Genomic DNA, 14,981 nt, shown 5'->3' on the forward strand with positions numbered 1-14,981 from the left:
AGAAGGAAATAAAGCTAAAAGCAGGGTGCCATGCTCACACAAATGGGTAAGGCTCTGCTCAGTTTATGCATTTAGCTGAAGCTTGAGAAGGGTAGATAGGGCCCCATGTTTTAGGTGGTGATGAGAACAAGAGTGGCTTGAGCAGGACACCTTTGCCATGGTTAATTTCTCCTTCTTCTGAAGCTCCTGAAGCTTTTGCTCACCTGTGAAAGCAATAAAGCAAATGAAGAAAACCACCCACGCTGTCTCACGCTGAAAAGGAGGAAAAAAAAAAAAAAAGTTGGGTTTGAAGAGCGGGTGGAAGGGGTGTGGTTACCCAGGAGGTGTGTCAGGCATTGATGAACTTATTTATAAGCAAGGGCAGCTCTGCTGGGGAAGAAACTTTGCTGAGGCTTTGTCAGCAGCTGCTTCTTGCCTGACATCACTTGACCAGCACCTCTACTGTGATGGGGCGGCAAAAGGACGTTCTTGCTACCATTGAGGAGCACCTGAGGATCAGAAACAAATTAGTGCGGCAAGCACTGGCTGAGTGCCTGGGGACGCTGATCCTGGTGGTGAGTGGGGGCTGTGGTGTCGGGATGCTCTCTAGCCCCTGGGTGTGGGGGAAATGATCCTGGTGAAGGGGCTGCATTGCTGCCACGGTTTGCATCAGGAACGAGCTCAGCTCTGGTGCAACCTGCTGCAAAGGGACTAGAGGACAGTCCCTGTGCACAGGAAAAATTTCATGCAAGTTGCTTTAGGGTGAACTTTGGGGTGTGTGGCAAAGGGTGGGGTCCACAGAGCTTGTTGGGTGTTTGGGAGTTTTTGTGTATCTGTGAAGTGCAGGGAGCAAAATGCCTCTGTGTAAGCAGCATTTTGCTAGAGATCACGCAAAGCTTCCTTTCTGTCAGCCCTGGGATATTATCTTGGCACCGAAATACTGCAAGGGCTGTCACCCGAGGAAGTGAAAGCTTTTTTTCCCCCCTCACCTCACTTCGTTCTGCTCATGCATCCTGTGAGAAAGAAGTAGCCAGAATTTAAACTGTTGCAGTGCCCCTTTGCTGTCAGCTGCTGGTTCCCCAGGGTCTTTTCATCAGGGCTGCACAGCACCATGGCAGCTTGTGCCGATGGGGATCTTGTGTTCAGTGTGTGTGTGACAGCACTGAGCTGTCAGTCCGCATGTTTTTAAGTGGTAAATGGTGAAAAAACTCTTCTGCCTGTTTTAGTGCTCAGTTTCCAAAAGCATGGGATATGAGGGATAAAGCAGGATAAATGTGTAAGTGCCTTAGGTTGCAAATGTTTTAAGCAGCCCCAACTTGCTCTGAAGTTAAAGAAAGTTGAGAACAGCTGGGGTAGTTGTGTATGAGCTGTGGGGACTAAACACTGATGTAGAAAAACTGTGACAGGGATATCTGGCTTTGGGCATCTGCGTCCAAGAAAGCAGGACTGCCCAATGTGCCCCGGGTCTGGTGCATTGATATCGCAGCAGAAATGAGTTGGTGTTCACCCAGTGAATGTGTGCAGGTACAAGCTCCTCTGAGATGGTGTAAATCCAGCACAACCCTAGATGTTTCAGTGGAGTGACTATGGGTTTACACCTCCTTGTAATTGATGGCTGGACTGTTTGGAGAGAAATCTAATGGTTGGAGGAGTTGAAAGTGGAGGAAGGTTTGATGGAGCTGTATGTGCACTTGGGGAACAACACAAAAAGAGCAATGCAATTTTATGCTTTCATAAATAAGATTATTTTTTGATGATGAAAGGAGGATGAGTGAGTCTTGTATGTGAGCTTAGGGGACTCTGCTAAGACCCTGTAAAGTGTTATCGCTCTTTAAAGAAAGCAGCTTTGCACATTGCAATGTCTGTATTATCAGAGCGACCCAGCTTTGGTGGTTTGCAAACAAGTCCTGTTGATTTTTTTAAGGAAAGGTTATTTGGAATTAAGGTGCGTAGAAGTTGATAGGAAAGTGATTAACAGCTAGAAAGTTGCTGTCTATGAATCACTGATGTTGCTGCAGTTGGTCTCAGGATTGAAACAAGGAAATTCTTGTAAGGTGGAATAATGTCTCCTGATAGCCAAGTTAGTATTGCTGAGAAACAAGGCAAGCCTTTAGCCACATGGATTCCGGAAGGGCTTATGATTCAAAAAACATTATTTCTTCTTCTAACTGTATCAGTTGGCACAACAGAGACTACTTTTCCCTAAAGCCTTGCCTCTCCAGACAGAGAGGAGCTGGGATCTGCTAAGAGCCTTAGGAAGGGTTTGGTTCAAACTCATAAGCAGCCTCCAAAATGAGGGTGGTAATGGGCACCCACTGGCCATGCTGGAGGCTGCACTGGCAGAAGTGAGTAACATGTCTTGTCCTCTGGAGTGCCAAACCTGTGGTGTTAAAATGTGCATATGTGTGTGTCTAAGGGGACAAGCAGAGCCCTCACGGTGTGCAGGAGTTCCTGAGCTGCTGTCCAAGACAGTCAAGACCTTTCTGACTTAGTGTTCTCCCGGTCTATTCTTAATAAAGGGACACTGACAGTTTTTACTTTTACTAAAGAGAAGTGATTTATTTTGCTTCCTACCACCTGGATTCCTTTGCATCTTTTTATTGTATCATCTACGTGAAACAGAAAGGGAACTTGAAGGCAACTCTCTTCCCCTTTCAGATGGCCTGAACAGTAGTTTGAATTGGATAGTCTCGGGAGAGAAAATGTCATTCTATAGCTTGCAGAAGCCCATGTTACCCCCCTTGCAAGCCTCTGTGTGTGGTGCATCTAGATGCATTGGACTCCAGTAAATACCATGAGCTTCAGGCAGTAAAATATCCAACCTGGGATCCATGAAATTTTCTTCATGGGAAATGGAGTTTACTGAAGACAACTATGTCTAGAACAGAACAGTATCAGGGATGGGTTTAAGGTTTTATATTGTTCACGTTAAAATCAACTTCTTGAGCCCCAATGGAGGGAGACTTTTAAAGTTTGTAGCTTATTTTAAATTCACTGTGTAATGTAAAACTCGTCCCACTGTGGATATTGGCACTGCTTCAGCTTCTTCCCTCCTCCCCTTCACTTGCATAATGACTGCAGCTTTCTCAAACTCTTGAAGACAAAAGCTATTGCAGACCCCTGCATAGTCTTATTGCCTGAAAGAATTAACCTAGTGCTTGATTTTATTTTTCTTATTGTGAAGGTAGAGTCAGAGAATGGTTTTGGGGTTGGAGTGGACCTTAAAAATCATCTGGTTCCAACCCTGCTGTCATGAGGGCAGTCATTTTAGGGGTGTTAACATTAAAGCAGAATAGAGCCTTTTTTTTTTTTTTTTTTAAAGATAAGGAAAATAATCCAACCAAGGCAGCCCTGAAGAGGATGAAAGTGAGTTGCTGTCTATTTGCAAGCCACTCTTGCTGTGTACAGCACCTTGTATGATGTTTATTTAGTCTGTGGGTAGTGTACCTACTGTTGCAAAAATAGTAATGTGGATTTTACATAAGTTTCCTTTGATACTTAAATTGATATTTTCCCTCTTTGAAATGTGCTTTCTGAGTGGCACTTTGGGCTTGAACTTTATACCTGTGTTGGAAGCACCGCTTGCTGGCAGTAAGTTAAGCAACACCAATGCTGAAGGCGTTTTCCCAGTCGCTTGCTGTTTGTGTTATTATGTAGCAACTCACTAACGCCAGATTTCCAGTGGCTGGTGTCGTGCCTCTCTTAAAGGTCTGTTTGCCTTGCTCTGCTGGCTGCAAATACCAAAGCTGGCTCTCTTTGGCTTTTGAATTTGCAGGAAAAGTAATGTGTGGATTATGACTGATTTCCAAGTGGGACTCACTGTGATTCACTGTTGTACAGGCACAAAGAAAGAACAAAACAATTCCTAGTTGTTTTTCAATCAGTGCTGCCTTGACTTTGTGTCTAGGTGGGAGCTTTCTGAAGTGTGAGTGTGCTGCAGACCACAGGAACCAAAACAGCAAAGTGGTTTGGATAACTGGAGCAAAGGGAGCCTCACTTAAGGGGATGACCAAGGCAAGGGGAATCTCAGTTAACTGTTGGCAGTGTGATTTTATTTTATATATACATACATATAATTTTTAAAATTTCTTTGATTTGCTAACGCTTTGCTAGGCTGGTAAAGCAGGTGGAAATATTTGTGCGTGTTAAGTGCTGCTGATTCTTCCCTACAAGGGGTCTGGGCCACTGGGTGCTGAGGAGTGGGGACTGGCAGCACTGCTGCTTCTCTCCCTCACCTCTTCCAACAGAAGAGGTTGAAGCTCTTCATTAACTGTCCAAAACTGTCCCTTTTTGCTGTCTCTGTGCAGGAGCAGGAGGTTTCTTCTTCCTACAAACAGGACAGTTCACACATCGAGACTTTCCCTTGGTGGGAAGGCAGCTTTCCTTCAGGAGTGCCCAACCTTGTGATGAAAACCCCACCAGACTGGTCTCTCTAACAGTTAAAGCCTCTTAGTCTGCACAATACCAGGTTTATCAGAATAAGTGTTTTTGCTTCCGTGTGTGCTTGTGAACAAGCTAAAACAGTGAATTTCCTCTCTAATGCCCAACTCCTGTGCTGAAAGTTGCTCAGGTTTCTTGACCGAAAGCTGCTCTTTTCTCCAGCTTTGTTCACTGTTGGTTAGCATGTGATGTCTGTGGGGCACAGTTTTCCTTAGACTCTTATCTCTTGGGTCCTGCAGCCCTGCCTTGGCTCTAGGACAGCGTGTGATGTGTGAAGAGCTGTAACGTAACAGACCATCTGCTGCTGCCCTTCCCTGCAGGACTGCTTCTGCCCAGGCTGCCTCCAGCTGTGCTGGACAAAAAGCTGGACTCTGGGGTCTAAGGTTTTTCCTTGCTTTGGAATTGAAAATGGTGACCAGTCTGGTTGTTTGAGAGATGCTTTGAGGAAAAGCAGAAAGGACAGTATTCCTGACCACACAGGCCATGGAGTTGAGGAAGATCTCTGCGTGGTGCACTCTGTCCCTCTCTGCCTTCTCCCTTGAAGGAATAGTCCTAAATTTTACTCTGATATGAAGAGTGGTGCCCTTTGTGTGTCCAAAGCTTAAAATCGTCCATCAATATCTCAGAGTCTCTCCCTTCAGAGCAGACTCATGATTTGACTGCCCTTCTGGCATCTTCCCCACTACCAGCAAGGGCTGACCAGTCTTTCCCATCCACCCAGGTGATTAGGGTAGATTTACAGCAGGCTCCTTGCCTAATCCCTGGTTTATTTGCTGGCTGTGGAGAAAAGTTGTAATTCAGGTAATTGCACTCCTCCTGGTCTATGCCAGCAAAACTTTCCCATCTTCATTTAGAGATCAGTCTGTCTGAAGTCCAAGAGCAAATATATCCAGGCCTTTTGTATTGCACCTGAAGGCGTAAAAGAGCACTGGTAAATAAAGGAGAAAAGAAAGGGAAGAAACATGTCTCTTGTGCAGGGGAGTGCTGAGCACTACCTTCCTCCTGAGCTCACATATGAAGCCATTTTTCATGTGGTCTGCCTAAAAACTAAGGTGGCCTTGCTTCTTTATTAGCTATTGCAACTTTTCTTTTTGTCCTCCATGGTCCTTTCCTACCAGCCCTTAATGACTCCAGGGGTTTGGTGTGTTCAGACATTGAGACAGGGTGTTTTTATCTTGAGTGAAAAAGCCAACTGCTCAGTCTTGAAACACACCCTGGACATGGGGAGATTAGGGTTTCATGAGAGTGAAGTTTCCCCCGGCAGTGTGCTACCTTGTCCTGGTTTTGCTTCTGCCTGTTGTGTCCCTAGTACAGGGGGGTTCTCCTACCCTATGGAGTTTGTCAGCTCCTCCACCTTTGGGCCGGTTCCTGCAGAACATGGATATGGTTACTTAGTGCAAGGAGTTGAATCAGTTCACGAGGAGTGAGAAGCCACTCTGTTGGCAGGGAAAGCCATTAGATTTGCTGGAGTCAGTAAGATGAAATTAGGGAGCAGGCTTCCATTAACCTGGTTAATGGGTGCATTGACCTCAGTTCCTTGGAGAATAGCTTTAACAGATCAGAGTGATGCTTTGTTGCAATCATTTTATTACCACATTAAAACCGCTTTTGAACTCGTCTAGTGAATCATGGGGTATAACAGTTGACTGCTGCACCCAATGCCCTGTGAGATGCTAAGCTGGGTTTCTGTTGGCTGGATGTTCTTACAGTAGTGGTTTTTTTTTAAAAAAAGCAAAAACCAAAATCAACAAAACCCACAGACAACCAAATGCTATTGGAGTCAGGTTATTAAAATCAAAAGAATTAGATATCATCTCTCCCTTACGTGTTCATCACTGTCCCTGACCATAGTGGTACAATATTGCCTAAGAACTCTTACATCTTTTGCGTGGACTTAAAAGACTTAGGAAAAATGTTGAGTTGCTTTTATTGGACCTTCCTTAACTTTCAACTCAAGGTAGCTGGTCCTAAACACTTCTCTGTGAGCAGCGGACAAGGAGGACTTAAAAAACGTATCCTGTCTCATATTACCTGGGAAAAGGAATTTGAAGGAAAGCTAGCAGATAGCAGAAGTGGAATTGGTGTGATTAAAAATTTTAATAGCTACTACCACAACAAAACTATGTACTGTTAAGCTACTTTTCACAAAAGCATGTGTAAGCATGACTAGAACTGGTTCCTAAAAGTCGAATGCCATGGAGGGATGTCATGCATGACGATATACTTTCGTGTTTAGTGGACTCCACGGGGGCAGGATGATATCACTGTACTCTTAACTGCTGAGGGTTGAGTTTTCTATGGTGAATTAAGCCAAATAATGCTCAGGGCTCATCTGATAAACAGTTGTAATGCCCTTGTGGAGTGGCTCCAGGGTGTTTTTGCACGGCCCATAGACTCTCTTCTGAGGAAAAGCTGAAGAGCTATTGCCAGGTGTAGGATAGAGGAGAGGAGGATAACCTCTTGAGATAACCCCTTGAGAAATGGCAGACCTGGCTTTCCCCCAGGTTAAGGGAAGACTTTTGCAGGTGTACAGGGAGGTGGAGGTGGGAAAACTTTACTCTGTGGTTTTTTGCAACCAAAAGGTATGTGTATAACAAGTCAACCACCAAGCACTTGCAGAACTGCCAGTTCTTACAGAGTGAATAACACAAATACCTTCATCACTAGGAATCACCTGGGGTCAATCCTACCGAACTCAGCTTTTTGTGGGCTTGTCCCCTCTCTGGTCAGCTTGATGTGCTGTGTGGCCTTAGAGAGGCAAACACCGTGGCCAAGTACTCTCTCCAAAGCATGCTGGGGCTTGTCAGGGGTAAGGAAAGGAACAGAATACTGGTCATCAGCCAGTATTTATTTGCTCCATAGGAGCTATGCTTGCCTTGGTGGTTTGGGCACAGCTGGTTCTGTTTGCTGCCAATAAACAAGAGTCATCTTTTCTGCCTTTGTCTTGGAGTTTCCTCTGCCATGGTTTCCCAGCTTGGTGAGGACATTGTAGGGGCTATTCTGACTGCACCCAGTAGAGAGCAGTGCTGGCTATCCCTCCTTAAGCAACAAGTTCAACAGGTTCCTTTGTTCTTTCTGCACAAGGTCCTTGTGTTGGGCACCTGGCTCCTTGTCAAGAGGCACCTGTGTACAGAGTGTCCACCTCATGAGTCAGCCTGCAGCCTACCTGGCTGCTTCTTTCACAGCAGGCTGAGTGCAGTGTTTGCTTTGCTAGGAATTCATCACTTGTCAAGGTGATGGGAGAGGATGAGTTACCTGTGTTTTGGCTTTGCCCCTGATTTAGGTTGTGTGTTGTTCAATGGGCATGTCCAGTACTGGCTGGAGAGGTGAAGACAGCTAACCCTGCTGCCTTGGTGCCTATCTGGTGGCTTATCCTCTAGGAGGGGATAGCACCTCTGTGGCAATTGAGTGAGTAGTTCTGGGATAATGGAGTTCATGGAAGCAGAAAGTCTTGGTGGGGATGTAGTTATGGGAATGTGGTCAGAAGAAATAAGTCAAGCCTTGATCCCTAGATTTGAGCGTCTCATGAGCAAGCTGTAATCTCTGCTCTAGTTTAAGGATGCTTTCAGTACCTGCTGATGTGATATTCCCTCTTATACACCAAGGATCAGTTCAGGTGGAGTCAGTGGAAGACACAAACATACAGATGATCACAATTAGGGCTCTTTAAATTATATGGTGAGTAGTGGAAAGACTTGACAAGACAGAAATCCTCCAACTGGATGACTGCTGAACAGAGTTCTCAGGAAAAACTGGTTTGAGTTGTTAAGGGTTAGCATAGGAATGATGGCTTTTGCATGCAGTTGGGAAGAGAAGGATCATGATTGGAACAAACATCTCTAAGCAAGAACACATGCTTTCCTTAGCTATTAAGAAACACTTTTATCACTCAAAATAAACAGGTTTTGTCCATCAAAGTGCTTGGTGCACCCCTAATCCTGGACAGGAGTCCAAGACTCTCGCTGTGCTGATGGCAAGCTCTCTGGAATATGGACTGAAAAGTCCATATTCCAAAGAAATTGATGGAGCTTGAAAGAGAACTCCATGAATGTCAGGCTGAATGTGGCCTTCTTCAGTCATGACTGTATTTCAAGGCATTAAAAAGTTGTTTCATACCAATCTTTGTGCTACTGTGTTAAACAATTATTAACCTTTAACAAAAAGGTACCCATATCCCTTATCAGAATACTTGCACTGTGAATACCTCAGACTAGGATGCTGTCTGGCTTATCTGTCTCACCTACCACCTCAAAATTAGATATTTGGATAAAGAACTCCAGCCTCCTGTAGATCTATCTTGCTTTTGATTTTGGCCCTCGTTTCAGTTCCCTCTGCCAGGAGGTAAGTTTGTCTGTGCCCCTTTCCCTTCCCTCCTGTCCTAGAGGTGACACCTGGCTACTTTGACCAAAGACTGAAGCTTTGAAAGGATCTGAGTCATGAGTAGGCAGTGATGGTGCAAGCAGGTGTTAAGTGGAGCAGTTGCAGATGTGGGTCAGAAACTGGCCCTGATGTGAAACAGGTGGTAATTTCAATCTCTTCTCCTCATAGCTCTTCGGCTGTGGCTCTGTTGCACAGATCGTGCTCAGCAGAGGGTCTCATGGAAGTTTCCTGACTGTCAACCTGGCCTTCGGCTTTGCTGTGACACTTGGCATTCTGATTGCAGGACAGATATCAGGTATGTGGGCCTTCATGTAGGCTGGATTTCACCTGTGTCAATTGTGTAGGCCTAGATGGCTGTACTTTTCCTATGAGGCACTGTCATGGAAACTAGTGACCCTTGGCACAACTCTGGGGCCAAAATTCTACCTGTAAAAGCACATTAACCACCAACCTCTCTGCAGGTGGACACCTGAACCCAGCTGTCACTTTTGCCATGTGCTTCTTGGCCCGGGAGCCCTGGATCAAGCTGCCAATTTATGCCCTTGCACAAACCCTGGGGGCTTTCCTTGGAGCTGGCATAGTCTTTGGACTGTACTACGGTAAGTGTGGAAACCTTGTGTGCTTTTTAGAGTGAGACTACTGCTCTTTGTGACTCACTACAGGGAGGGAGGTTATCAGATCAGAGAGGAGAACTTTCTTGCAGAGCAGAGATCCATCAAACCTCCTTGCTGTGTTTCTGAGATGGCTTTCTCATTCTCATGGTGATGGGTTCAAGCCTCCTCAATCAATCTGAAGGCCAAACAGCATTGTTAATGTGCCACTCTTTGCCCCTGAGTAATGATTGGTGGACCACTGAATAGCCTGTCCTCTATCTGCTGTCTGGACTGAAACAGATCTTCCAGAAAAGTAATTTCCAAATGAATGTTCGGTCTACAGCAAATGGGTTTGCAACATACAGCAACGGGGTGCCCAGGAAGTTCTATCTCAATTTTCATGGCTCTGTGGAGCCTGTGTTTTAGTAACTTTCCAAGCAGGGTGCTCTGTCCCATGCATGTTGTAAAATGACTGACCTCTTTACCTTTCTCTTTTCTTATCCCTGCCTCTAGATGCCATCTGGGCTTTTGGCTCTAACCGGCTGTACGCAATAGGAGAGAATGGCACTGCTGGTATCTTTGCCACCTACCCATCAGAGCATCTGAATGTTGTGAATGGGTTCTTTGACCAGGTAAGATGGTGCTGGGAGTGTGAAGGTGCATTCGAAGAGGAATATTTTGGGGTGGTTCTGGGCCTCACCTTTAGTTAGAAAATGAATTGCAATTTTAAGAAAAGATAGCAGAAAGGTTTTTGGAGCTGACACGGGTATCTCACTAGCCCATAGGAAGAGAGAGCAAGGCCAGAAATGACCTCACAGCAAGAAGGTGTTGGGGGGGTTAACCAGTGATACAACATTGGTCAAGACACCAGCAAAAAGAATATAATTTGCTCTCAGTCCCTGAAGAGCCATAGCATGAGAAATGTTGGCTCTTTCTCACTCTCACTCTTCTACTGTGGCTGTTGTGCAATCCAGACATCAACTGGGTGTGGGATGGTGGTGGTTTTTGAATGTGACTGTCTCCTTAAGGTTACCACGAAAGGGACAACTGCCACCCAGCCATGGCACGTTGGAAGCAGGTTTAGGAAGATGTTTTCAGCTTTCCTGGCTTCCTAAACAGTTATTCATAGTTCTTCTGTGGGTAGGGAAAAAGGTGTGAGCTTGGCTGACACTATGGGCTGTCAGGAGGAGCATGTTCCACTCTCCTGTTCCCATGGGTACTCAGTCTGCTGTGGTCTGATAATGTCATGGGATGACTTAGCGCAGCTCTTCCAGTTAAGAAAATTATATCCAAGAGGAGTTAAATAATTTCTTTTTCTTTCCCTTCCCTCTCCAGTTCATTGGCACCGCCTCCCTCATTGTCTGTGTCTTGGCTATTGTTGATCCCTTCAACAACCCCGTCCCCACAGGGCTGGAGGCTTTCACAGTTGGCTTTGTTGTCCTCGTTATTGGAACCTCCATGGGCTTCAACTCTGGCTATGCTGTCAACCCTGCCAGGGACTTTGGGCCTCGTCTCTTCACAGCCATCGCTGGCTGGGGCACGGAGGTGTTCGGGTAAGTTCTTGCCAATGAAAACCTTGTGGATCAAGGCAAGATAAATTATGAGTCCAAATAGATGCACTCTGGCATGATAAAGAGTCTTGGCACCCATGAGGCATCTTTGGATTGCCTAAATGTTTTTAAAAGGCAGTGTTTGCTCTGCTTTACTTCTTAAGTAAGCACAGAAGCTGGGCGGATTCCAGTGGTGAGAGCAAATGACATAACTTTGCTATCAAAGAGGAAATCTAGGAGCATCCATGAGAATTTCAGTTGTACCTTTAATGTGAGCATATCTTGTTTTTTTTTATCAGTAGAAAATGGAGGTTGTTTGTTATACTCGGATTTTGTTGTTTCTGGAGAAAATCAAGAGAGCCATGAGCAATAGAGGATTCTTGTTATCAAGGGCAGATTTCCTGCAAGCTGTGGGAGGGTATGGATGGTGCCTAGTTTAGGCACTGCAAATGCTTCTCTCTGTTCTTGGTAAAGAGATAGTCTTGGAAGTCCTGAAAATAGGTGTTCTGAATTGCTTGTCACCTGGACTTGCAGTGGGGGGTGGGGGGCAATATCTGCCTTGGAAACGCTGCAGACATGTGGGTACTGTTGTCTTGTGCAAGTCCGTGGTGATGGTTGGGCTGGACCAGATTCTTGCATTGCTCCAGATCCAAACACAAATATCCCAATGCTTAGGCTGCAGTTCTCACTTTGTGCACTTCCTTTTTATTTGCCAGGGCTTGCAACCATTGGTGGTGGGTTCCAGTTGTTGCTCCTTTCCTTGGGGCAATTGCAGGAGTGATAGTCTACCAGCTGATGATTGGATGTCACGATGAGCCTTCACCACCTGCCTCTGAGCAGGAAACAGTCAAGCTGGCTAACGTGAAGCACAAGGAAAGGGTCTGAGGAAGCTGCCACCCTGATCTGGCAGGTATTCATTACTCAGGACTGCAATTGGCAAAGAGGAGGAGAAGTTAAGAAGAGCTTCAAGAACAACAGGAAGAGTTTTTTACCTGTCTTGAGATATTCTAGTCTTTTTTTTTTTTTCATGTCCCTGATGCATTTGCTTTTGGCATTTCCCTGTAAACCTTCCTCCAAATGCAGTATCATGTAATCTTTTCCTAATAGAAGGGGATTGAGGGCTGTAGGAGTCAGGAGAGAAGTGGGCATTGCTGACGAACATGAGTCAGGTGTTCAGGAATCTGGAGCTCTTTTGGGGCTGTTTTACTGATGTTGCCTGTGACCTTGGCAAACTGCTTCCCTTCAAACCTGTGTTCCAATCTGCAGAATGGGGATCATGCAAAACTTAAATAGTTTTGCTAGCGTGGATTGGAAACTCCTACATCCTGGAAAAATTTGCCTGTGATTCTACTGTGGATCAAATTCTGCTTGATGTTGCTCTAAAGTCAATAACTTGACACCAGGAATTAAAGAGTCTAAAAGATTTTTATTGGCGAAACTTCTTATATCTCCCATGAATTCCTAGAACATTGTATCAATCAACTGATCCATAACACCAGCGCAGAGAGTAAGAATGCACTGGATTTTAATTTAATATGAAGACAAAATGTTTACAAACAAGTGCAACCTGGTGTTCTAATCTCAAATTTTAATGTTGCCAGCTCCAAGAGGATCACACATAGGAAATCCTTGTTCTAGCCAGGGGCTAACCTAGAAAGAAAGCTTGGCTCCCCGAAGCAGCCTTTCTAATTAATCAGCTTTGTATATAAACTGCAAGCAGTTAAACAGCCAAGATCCACTGGAAACACGGTGTTGCTAAAGTTGCGTGTGTTCATGTAAATTTTACAATACTGTTGTTGGTTGTTTTTGTTTTTTGGGTTGTGTTTTTTTTTTTAGTAGATTTATATATAAATATACTCCTTAAAGCTGTTACTAAATACCAAGGTTGGGATGAGTTAATTTAGAGATGTGTGGGAACTGCTGATTCTCTGTCAGCTTTGAGATATTGTTGGATTTTCCTGGGGTGGTCTTAGGTTAAGGCATTGCATTGTTTGGAGCACCTCCTTTCCTACCTTGCAGAATTACTGGAGTATGCCTGGTGCTCATGGCTGAGGGACTGAGGTCAGGCACCTCGTGTACTAGCAGTACTGGCATCTCAGGGGATCTCTGGCTCTCCCAATGCCATATTACTAAAGAGTATTTTAAACAAGCACTATTGGTTGTGAAAGAATTTGTAAGTCCTGAGCATTAGAGAAACTCATTCAGAGATTGTTTCTTTAATGCATGAATTCATTGAAGTACATAACTTTGTACACATTTCCAGTCACCGAAAAGTTGTATTCTTTTTTTTTTGCCTTTTTAAAAAAATAAAATGTCGATACCCACACTGTAAAATTCTAGTGTTGCTTGTATTTTTTAGCAGCTGTCAGCAAACTTTACCACGGAAAGGAAGTTATCTATAGGAATAGCTTCCCCAAGCCCTCTTCCTCTTCAGCCTGAACAAAGGAAAATTAACCTTTTCAGTACATCTACATTCTCCATCTGTGTTTTATTCCTTTCCCTTTTGGGGCAGGTGGGAAGCGAGGGGGTGCTGCACTCCATGTAATGGCAAAGGTATGGGCTGGGGAGTGGGAGTGCCCTGCTCTCAGGCATCTTATTCTTAAGGCAGAAAGAACCATTGGGCAAGTATTTGTCATTCACCCTTCATACAATTTAAATTCTCTTGCTATTCTCTCACTTAACAGTTCTTCTGAGTGTGCAGTCCCACTCTGCATTCCGTGTACTGTCCAACCCCACCCAGCACATTGCATGAGTCACCGTTTTTTTGTCATTATTAGCTACACCATGCAAGGAAAAGTACTACAGATCTGAGTCCAGTGCTCACAGAATTACACAAGCAGCTTTCTTCCAGCCTGTGTTCTGTGTAAATAAAATTCTTGTTGCTCTTTGGCTGATTTGTGTACTGCTGTATTTTTCCTGTATTAATTGTGCTGCCTTAAAATAACTCCTAACTTCCCATATGTTGCCAAACTGAACAATTCAATGAGGTCTGGATGAATGTGGTTTCCTGCAATTCACCAAATAGAAATAAAATGGCTTTTGGCAAGAAAGTTTCCAGGTTTGTTTGGTTTGCTCTATGTGCAGACAGCATGCTGCTTTATTCCATTTCTAACATGAAAGTTCATCCCTCAAAATATCTGTAGCAGTCTTGTATATTACTGTGATCAACTAACATAGCTGCAGAGATCAATTCTCTTCGGGACTGTTAGTCCTTTTTCTACTCTTCTACGACTTTGTATCTTCAACTGACTTGATCAATGTATTAAAATTCTTACTGCAGATCTTAAGACTTTTGATCCAAGGTGCAGCATGGAGCAGAGTGGATTCTTGTTTGGATTTTTTTCTTTTTTTTTTTTTTTTGGTTATTTTACCTGCCCCATTCCTCCTGGTTTTTCCTGGCATGTACTAATTACCTTCTTCTATATACTGGCCTTACCTGTGCCTCAATGGTATGTATTATTACACCTCTTAAAGCAGCAATAAAATGTCATACCAGTTTCAGGTGAAATTTTTTTTGTCTTAATCATATCCCAACTATGTAAAGCTTTGGCTTTACTGGGATCTGTTGGAGAAGCACCAAGCTCTGCTGCATGGATCCATTAAGAGAAAGAAAGGGGCAGCCATTCCCTGCCATCAGGGGATGGGAAGCTATGGAGAATGTAGCCTCTGTGAGGATCTGGCTCATATGAGACATGATTGTGTCTTTGCTCTTTGTTACCCATGTAAGGAGGGTGGTGCACAGGACAGTTTGATATACCATATTTCAAGAGCTGTAGAAGTGTTAAAGTGTGGGGAGGAAAAGGTATTTTCCCTGGCAGGAGACACCCTTAAATTGCTGCAAGTTGTGGTTCTGCTTGTTTTCAATTTAGCAGCCTTGAGAGACCTTCTGGGCATTATTTGCCTGGCAGGCCCATGCAAATCTGAAGATTTTTCTTTTCTTTTTTCTTCATACCTAGATTTCAAAGGCAGTGAATCACCCTGTAGTTAATGCCTTTCTTTTGGAGTCACTGGAGAAGTAAGACTCATCTGGCCAAATACA

General features: G+C 44.4%; 1 protein-coding gene across 1 annotated transcript; it reads left to right on the top strand.

The window, feature by feature from the left end:
- Positions 1-358: 358 nt before the first annotated feature.
- Positions 359-13,276, top strand: AQP3 (aquaporin 3 (Gill blood group)). Its single transcript, XM_027656101.1, has 6 exons — positions 359-554; positions 8,968-9,094; positions 9,261-9,398; positions 9,906-10,024; positions 10,728-10,945; positions 11,659-13,276. The coding sequence occupies exons 1-6, from the start codon at positions 447-449 to the stop codon at positions 11,825-11,827; spliced, it is 879 nt and encodes a 292-aa protein (XP_027511902.1). The 5' UTR covers positions 359-446; the 3' UTR covers positions 11,828-13,276.
- The last annotated feature ends 1,705 nt before the right edge of the window (positions 13,277-14,981 follow it).

The sequence above is a fragment of the Corapipo altera genome, unplaced genomic scaffold, assembly GCF_003945725.1.
Source record: "Corapipo altera isolate COAL_440 unplaced genomic scaffold, ASM394572v1 61553, whole genome shotgun sequence".
NCBI lineage: Eukaryota > Metazoa > Chordata > Aves > Passeriformes > Pipridae > Corapipo > Corapipo altera.